Genomic DNA, 8,781 nt, shown 5'->3' with positions numbered 1-8,781 from the left:
GCTTTTACAGGCTTTTCTTCAGCATCACAACCAACAAAACCGGCCGTCAGTCACAAAACATGGCTGCTATTGTCAGCAATTCAATAAAATAAATAAGTATGTTTAGTACAATTTTGAGGCATTGGTACTTTATTTGAGTAATTACATTTTAGACTTTCCACTCTTTTCAAACAGACATAATCTACTTTTTACTGCGCTACATTTATCTATTGGCTGAAACTTTATAGTTACTTTTTTAAGATTAAGATTTTACATTCAAAACATGAAAGGACCTCATTAAATATGATGCACTGCTACAGATTAAACAACCCGACAGTACATAACTGCATCTAAAGCAAACTAATAACACATTAATGCATTCATAATTTTAGAAGAGATGTTTATTTACAATGAGTACTTTGACCTTGGGTATGTAAATACATATTGCTGTGTTGGAAGAGGTATTCAGACAATAATCACAAGGCAGAAATACTGCATTACAAGTAAAGCGTCCTGCATTCAGAAGTAGAATTGAAGTAGATTTACTTCTACAGAAGTAGTTTTACTACACAAAATTTGAATAGGCCTACTTAAGTAATACTGCAGAAGTAGCTCTACTGCAGAAAGTTTTACTAGGCCTACTTAAAGTGGCAGTAGGTAGTATATTTTTGGCATCATTTGGCAAAAATTCCATAATAACCTTCCTGCATATTGTAATTCAAGTGTTCTGAGAGATAAAGAGACTCCTACACCTCATCCTGGCTCTGTTTTCAGGCTTTAAAACATCTAGCCTGTTACGGGAGACTTTGACCAATCACAGGCCAGTTCATTGAGAGAGCGTTCCTATTGGCTGTGCTCCGGTCATGTGACCGGAACTTGACGTTCCTTCGAAAGATTTCACAATGGCTGCTGCGTTACAAACTTTCTAATTTTACAGCTAAACCGTGCACTACAAGATGATTCTGAAAATATTTGAGGTGAGAAATAGGCATTAACGTAACATAATATTGATTCACATTTGATCAGCGCTGCCTAGTTTGACCGTTTGGTTGGAGTTCGCGAGTGATTGACAGCCAGCTCATAGACAGCAGCTGGACAGCAGACCTCAGATCAGCTCTGACTGCTTGTTTTCCTCCTGTCTGTGAAATCTTGCAGATGCCATTAGGAGCACCGGAGGACGCAGAGGCACATGATTTTTTCAGATTACCTGTTTCATGTACTACTCTCAGGATATAGTGACCGTTTTATAAAAATAATTTATTTTTAATCATATTTGCTCCAATCTCGCCTACTGCTGCTTTAACGACCCCTCGGCGTCACTTTTCGTTAGCTGTAAACACATGCTTTATGTTGTGAAGTAAACAAAAACACTTGCTTAGGTTCAGGTAATAAAACCACTATAGTTACGTTTAGGAAAGAACAACATGGCTGGGCTTAAAACTACTATGTTTGTACAGTTAAAATGACACTGAATGTGTTTTTCAGGTTACCTGTTTCATGTACTACTGTCAGGATATAGCGATCGTTTTATAAAAATAACTTTTTAAATTCATATTTGCTCCAATCTTGCCTACTTCAGCTTTAAGTAATACTACAGAAGTAGCTTTACTTAAGTAGCACTTAAATGCACAAATGCACAGAAGTCGCAAAAGTACTCATTGGGTAGCAGAATGCCCCCTGTCAGTGTTATATAATTTTTTTAGTATTAATATATTTGTATTACTGCATTATTGGATTAATATTACTAATGCATCGCTTTGTAAGCAGCATTGTAATGTTGGAGCTGGTCATCATTTTTTTTGTCTGTAAAATCTTAATGTGCAAAATAACTAAAAAAAACATCCAAATGAATGCAGTGGAATAAAAAGTACAATATTTCCCTCTGAAATGTAATGAAATTGAAGTACAAAGTACGAAAGCATGACATGGAAATCCCCTACTAAAGTATAATTACCTCAAGATTTGTACTTTAGCACAGTACTTGAGTAAATGTACTTAGTTACATTCAACCCCATGTACTATACTCTCAGTACGCAGTTGTAATGGAGTATTTTTACTCAGCTTTAACTAGAAGCGGAGGTGAATAATCCTGCACTGGATAAAGTTAGCTTGTACTGCTGATGTCCTTTTATTTAAAACTTGCTCTGGGCTCATCCACAGTCTGGAGCTATTTTGAGCCACAGTGTATGAATAAATTTGAGTCGTGTCTCATTTGTGACAATCTGAACTGCAATTTAGTGGTGAAACTTTACTTGGTTATTGGCATTTTGGTGAGACTTTTACTTCACTACATTTATCAGATGACTCTTTGCAGATCAATACCAATAAACTTACCTTAAACTTACCACAATAAGCATGTTAAAATAGTGCTTATCCTACTAGTTAATGCATCAATAATAACAACAATTCTTACATTGGTCTCAGGTTGAACACTGCGGGGGTGGCAAGTAGTTTACAGGTTGTTTTTGTTATTTTTGTGTCTGTTCTGTGTCAAAGCAGAAAGTCACATGAAGGCTGTCGTCACAGCTTTTTAATTGGCCTATAAAAACCCGCTGGAGCTAATGTCGTGCCTGTAGTTTGATACAAACCAGCTCTAAAGTTACCATCTTTGGAGGTCTAGGAGACTGTGTGATGATTACTGATCTTTTACTACAATGTACAATGTATCATTATGTATTTACAGTATTCAGATCCTTTACTTAAGTCAAAGTAGCAGTATAACAATAAAAAACACTAGTACAATATTTTCCTCTGAACTTTAGTGGAGTAGAAGTATGAAGTGTCTAATAATAATAATACAAAATTAAAATAATGTCTATTTGAATTTTAGTATCGCTGTTATTGTTTTGTTTCATTTTATTTTGGGGTAGCTTTGAGTGAAGATTATAGGCAGAGAAGATGGGGGTGGGTGAGGTGGGGGCTGATACATTAGTGTATGTCTGGATGTATTTGCGAAAAAAAAAATAGAAAAAAATAAGAAGAACAAGAAGTATGAGGTGATATAATCTGGAAATATTCAAGAAAAGTACCTCAAAATATTTATTTAAAAAAAAAAAAGAAGTAAAAAAGTAGAATACGCACGTAATTGTATTTTTGGTTCTCTGTCTTATTTGAGTGGGCGGGGGAGGGGGGGGCTTAAAACGTTTTATTTTTCATATTAGTGCAGACTTTACAGTAGGCCTACATTAATGGTGACTCTGACAGATAACAGATGGAAAAAAAGACAACAGGACAAAATGTTTACACACAACATATAACGGTAAAACTTCATTTTACAGGTCCTCAAATTTCATGGTAATTAGGTGATAATTAGCAAGTAACCTATTTGAAATTTACTAATTTAATAAAGTACCCCAATATTTATCAAAAATTACTTTGTTTGGCTGTCTTGACTTGGGACTCGATTCTGGACTTTTATTATTATTATTTTATATCTATTATAAATATTATTCATTATTATTATTCATTGTTATTATTATTATTATTATTATTATTATTAATAATACGACTACTACTACTACTACTAATAATAATAATAATAATAATAATAATAATAATAATAATAATAATAATAATGAATAATGAATAAATAGCTGTTAATTTATTTAATACATTCCAGCAAAATAATTCAAAGTTAATTTATATGCTTTACTTCTATGTCTGCTGGTAAATAGATAATAATTAGCAAATAACTTATTTGAAATTTCTTTAAAAAACTCCCTGAATCATTACATTAGCTACCAGGTAACATTTGTGTAGACAATAAGTCACACAATGGTGAGATTTGTGTCTGATCAGAAGTGTCTTCTATTATTTTAAGCGTGCAGCCGCTTCTCAAGTCTAAGGACCCTATTTTAATGATTATATGCTATTTTAGCATATAATTATTAAATAATGTTTATAATAAAGTAATTTTCGATACATTTAAGGTAAATATTGGGGTAATTTTGCAGTAATTCCAAAGAAATTTCAAATAGGTTACTTGCTCATCATCACATAATTACCATGAAATTTGCGGACCAGTAAAATGAAGTGTTACCCATAATGCATTCCAACAAAACAAACAAAAAGTAAACAAACTAGATAAACGAGGGAAAATGAATGTATAGCCTATATGAGACACTATATGTATATATGAGATATTTGTATAATAATAATTGAGATGCAAAATGATTCTAATAACTCAGGTAAAAGGGAAATAGGTGGCACACGATTGGAAGTGTAGGCCTATAACTGCACAAAAATAAGAATAAACAAATGAATTAAGATTTATATCTAAAAAAAGGGGAAACATTTTTGACATTTATATTGAACCCTGAAAGTGCTGTCTTTAAAATAGTTTTTAAACATGTTAAAAAATGCCTATGATAGGAGAGTATCAGTATTCATCTACTACTTTTAACACACACACACTGACACACACACACTGACACACTGACCATGTGATGAATGCCCCCTGCTCCGGTTACAGAGGGAGGGAAGAAGAGGAGGAGGAGGAGGAGGAGGGAGGCAGCAGTTCAATGTAAACCTTCACACTGATGGAGAGCAGCGGCCAACATGAGGAGAGCACAGTCACTCTGTCAGCGCTGCAATTTCCCAAAATGTGCAGTTTCTTTCTCCGGCGCGGATTAAAAGTCTCCGGGAGACCTCGGCCTCTAATGGGGAGCAGCTGCATTAACTAGTGGACAGACTTCCATTAACTGCTTTTCTTTGCCGCCGGCCAGGTCACTGAGCTGCGCACGCACTCTGGGTTTATCCACCGACACCCGGCAGGAAGAGGGACATTAAACTGACTATTTAGAGTCCTAAAGTGGCACTGTTTTCCTGTTCTGATAGAGAGACTGCATCACGTGGACAGGTGACCTCAAAGCTGAGCGTTATCTTTCTCTTACAAGCCTGGAGGAAGTGACAGGAGGAGAGGAAAGGGTAAGGACTGCAAGAATTCAATTTCGGCTCAAAATTCAGCTGGTTGAGCTCAACCAGCAGCAGCACTATAACTACTATTATTACTACTACTACTATTACTACTACTACTACTACTACTACTACCACTACTATCATTACTATTACTCCACAGCTTGTTAGATATTTCTACCGGTGTCTTCTGATCAAGCAACAGATGAAGGGTCAGAGAGACACCTGACAAACATGGCTGCAGGAGTGTTAATTGGGCCGGACTGTGATGCCGTTTGCAGCCGGCGGGTTCAACAACAAGACAACTGCAGCCCCCAGGCGGAGGGTTAACTTGTCACAGACACTACCTCATCAAATGACTCTGTCCTGACTCACATAGGAGTCAGGGGCTGCAGGCCACAGCATGGGCAACTCCTCCAGGAAGGGAGAGGGAGAAGAGGAAGAGGAGGGAGCGAAGGATGGCGAGGAGGCGGAAATCACAGAGAAGAAGAAGGAAGAGGAGGTGGAGGTGGAGCAAGAGCTTCCGCTGGGGGTGGAGGAGATGTTCGAGAGTGGGGATCCCGTGCTGGACTTATGCTACCGTAAATTCAAGCGGTTGCCGTCGCAAGTTAGCGGACTGATGCACCTGGAGAAGCTGTACGTTTGTGGAAACAGCCTGCGCACTCTGCCAGACAGCGTCGCCCAGCTGCAAGGTCTGCGCGTCCTCGCCCTCGACTTCAACAAGATGGAGGATGTTCCCGCTGCCGTCTGCCAGCTCACTAACCTCACTCGCCTCTACCTGGGCAGCAACCGGCTCATGTGCCTCCCGCCTGAGCTGAGGAACCTGCAGAGTCTGCGCTGCCTGTGGGTGGAGAGCAACTACATCCTAAGTTTTCCCCGGGAGCTCTACGACCTGCCTAACCTCAAGTCCCTTCAGATTGGGGACAACCGGATGAAGACGCTGCCTTCTGACCTCTGCCGTATGGAGGCTTTGAGGGGATTATGGCTCTACGGGAACCGCTTTGAAACCTTTCCCAAAGTCCTGCTGCGCATGAAGGGTTTGGAGATTTTAGATCTGGACCGCAACAAGATAACAGAGTTTCCCAGCCTGAAGCGTCTCCCTGCCCTGCGCCTCTTCTCCTATGACCACAACCCCGTGGATAGCCCTCCTAGAGTGGGCGAGGAGGTGCTCGTGGTCGGGGAAGGTGCTGCGGAGTTCTTGGATGAGCGCGAGGCCCGTAACGAGAGGCTACGGAAGGCCGCAGAGCAAGAGGCCGAAGAGTTGGCTCTGGCGGGAGAGGAGCCGGTGATTCACGGCATCCTGAAGAACAGCAGCTCCAACCCAAAACAAGCTGCGGGGACTTCAGAGGACGCAGACGGTAAAGACGAAGACCCTCTGGCGAACGATGAGGAGGATATGGAGCTGCCCGTCACTGAGTACGACGGAGCTGAGCTCGAATATGATGAAGAGGGGGTCGAATACGAAACGGAGGAGCTGATATGTGAGGGAGAGGGGTTTGAGTATGAGGGGGACGAGCTGGAGTACGATAGGGCTCACATGGACTACGAGTATGAGGAGCTGGAGGACACGGGGCGACAAGATGAAGGGGCATGAAGTACCCCTCATACATCCAGTCTCAGATGATCTGCAGGCAGGCGGAGCTGGATGAGAAGAAGCTGACACAAATTAGCTGTGCTGCTAATTTCTAATCTATCGTTAACTGTGAAAATGAACAAGCACTGGGGCATTATGAAACTGTAAACTGACAGCAACATCTCAATCAGCTGCAAATGACCAAATCAGAGCGAGTGTGTGTGTGAGTGTGTATGGGTGTTTTACATTAGGGTTGTTTTTGTGCACACAGTCTTCCCTGATTAAATATTAACTCAGCTGATGAAGTCAGTGTCAATCATTTATGGGAGAATATGTCTTAATTGGGACCCAGTGAACGCACCAGCTACTGTTTACTTCACTGACACTCTGTAGTATTTCCACAGTGTCTGTTTTATGTGCCAGTGCACCTCGGCTCGACTCATTGCTATTTTTATAAACCGATGTTATGTGTGTGCGCATGTAAATGTGTGTATTGGATTTAGATTTACAAAATATTTATGACATGTTAAACACAACCCTTGTCAGTGTTGTGTAAGCAGTCCTGCGAGCGTCAGTGCCAAGAACGAGAGGGAGACGAGGCAAATTATTAGAGGGATGAATAGCTGGGGTGCCTCACCATAAAAGGCTAGTCCATAGGGAGGCTCCAAACATGAAATAGACTCACTATAAGTATCAAGCAGGAGGTCAGCAGGTCAGAGACTCAGGCCCGTCGTGACCTCTGTATACTCCTTTTTGTCGGCGAGCGCACCTTTTCTACCTCCGTCTCTAACATGAAGCAGCTCCGGCTCTTGTTCTCCTCTCATCTCTGCACTCATTATTCATGTGGGGCTCGTATGTAATCCAATATTCTTTCCCTCCACGTATCTTTTTCTCACATCTCATTGACAGAGTGAAATATTTATCCCTAACGCTGAAATATTAATGCTCGTACTCATGTGGCAGCAGCGTGTCTCGACTCCCGCGTCTGTGCTGAGGGAAACATTTGGAGAACGGACTCAGACTGATGATTGCTTTTCTTAAATTTCTAAATGTTAAATGCAAAAATCTCCCTTTATACATATAAAACCACAGATTTTACAGATATTTAAGGCTATTTGTGTTATGTCTGGGGCAGCTGTTAATGACTTTTTGTATCCATCTGCTGATTATTTTCTTGATTAATTGATTGATCCATTGAATATCAGAAAATAGTGAAAATTGCCCATCACAGTCTCCTAGAGCGCAAGTTGATGTCTTTAAATTTCTTGTCTTGTTTGACCAATAGTCTAAAACCCGATGATATTCTGCTCAGAAAAAAGAAGCAAAACATTTGAGAAGCTGGAACCAGTCAATTTTTGTCATTTCTTTGCTTAAAGGTACAGTGTGTAGGATTTGGCAGCATCTAGTGGTGTGGTTGCAGATCGCAACCAACTGAGTACCCCTCCGCTCACTCCTCCCTTTCCAAGACTGCGGTAACGTGAGCCACTGAGTGCAAAATCGTGGTAACGCTGTTCGCCTCGCTCAGAGGCCATCCTTACCATAATACTTTAGGAGCAACGAGAGTCAGACGGCAGCTGGCTGTACCACGGTTTAGCACTTTGTGGCTCACGTTACCGCAGTTTCATAAACGTGTCCGAAAACTATGGTGGCCTTCAGGTAACGTAAAAACGTGAAAGGCTCTCTCTAGAGCCAGTGTTTGGTTTGTCTGTTCTGGGCTACTGTAGAAACATGGCGGAGCTACATGGCGGACTCAGTGAAGAAGACCCGCTCCCTATGTAGATATGAAGGGCTCATTCTAAGCTAACGAAAACACAACGATTCTTAGTTTACGGTGATTACACACTAATGAAAACATAGTTATGAATATTATATTATATTTCTGCTAATAGATCCCCCGAAATGTTACACACTGTTCCTTTAAACCAATGATTATTTTCATTAATTTGTCAACTATTTATTAACTAGTAGGTTAATTGTTTTGTTTAAAGAATGTCAGAAAACAGTGAAAAATGCTCATCACAGATTCCCAGAGCCCAACGTGACATATTCATATGTCTTGTTTTGTCTGACCAAAACCCAAAGATACTGAGTTACTGTAATTATCATAAAATAAATGCAGCAAGTCCTCCCACTGGAGGAGCAGGAGCAGCCACGCTAGCAGCTCTATGAGGCTGTCCTCAGGCAGTGTGGTGCAACATGCCCATAGCGACAACGCAACATGCTGATGTTTAGCAGGTGTAAAGTTTACCATCTTAGTTTAGCTTATTAGCATGCTAACATTTACATATTAGCACTACACACAAAGTACAGCTGAT

At 40.3% G+C, this 8,781-nt stretch overlaps 1 protein-coding gene across 1 annotated transcript; it reads left to right on the top strand.

Moving 5' to 3' along the window:
• The first annotated feature begins 3,927 nt into the window (after nucleotides 1-3,927).
• Nucleotides 3,928-6,939, top strand: lrrc10b (leucine rich repeat containing 10B). Its single transcript, XM_074634327.1, has one exon. It carries the CDS (start codon nucleotides 5,297-5,299, stop codon nucleotides 6,485-6,487), a length of 1,191 nt encoding a protein of 396 aa, XP_074490428.1. The 5' UTR covers nucleotides 3,928-5,296; the 3' UTR covers nucleotides 6,488-6,939.
• Nucleotides 6,940-8,781: the final 1,842 nt, after the last annotated feature.

The sequence above is a fragment of the Sebastes fasciatus genome, chromosome 4 (genome assembly GCF_043250625.1).
Source record: "Sebastes fasciatus isolate fSebFas1 chromosome 4, fSebFas1.pri, whole genome shotgun sequence".
NCBI lineage: Eukaryota > Metazoa > Chordata > Actinopteri > Perciformes > Sebastidae > Sebastes > Sebastes fasciatus.
This window is presented reverse-complemented; position numbering and strand designations above follow the sequence as displayed.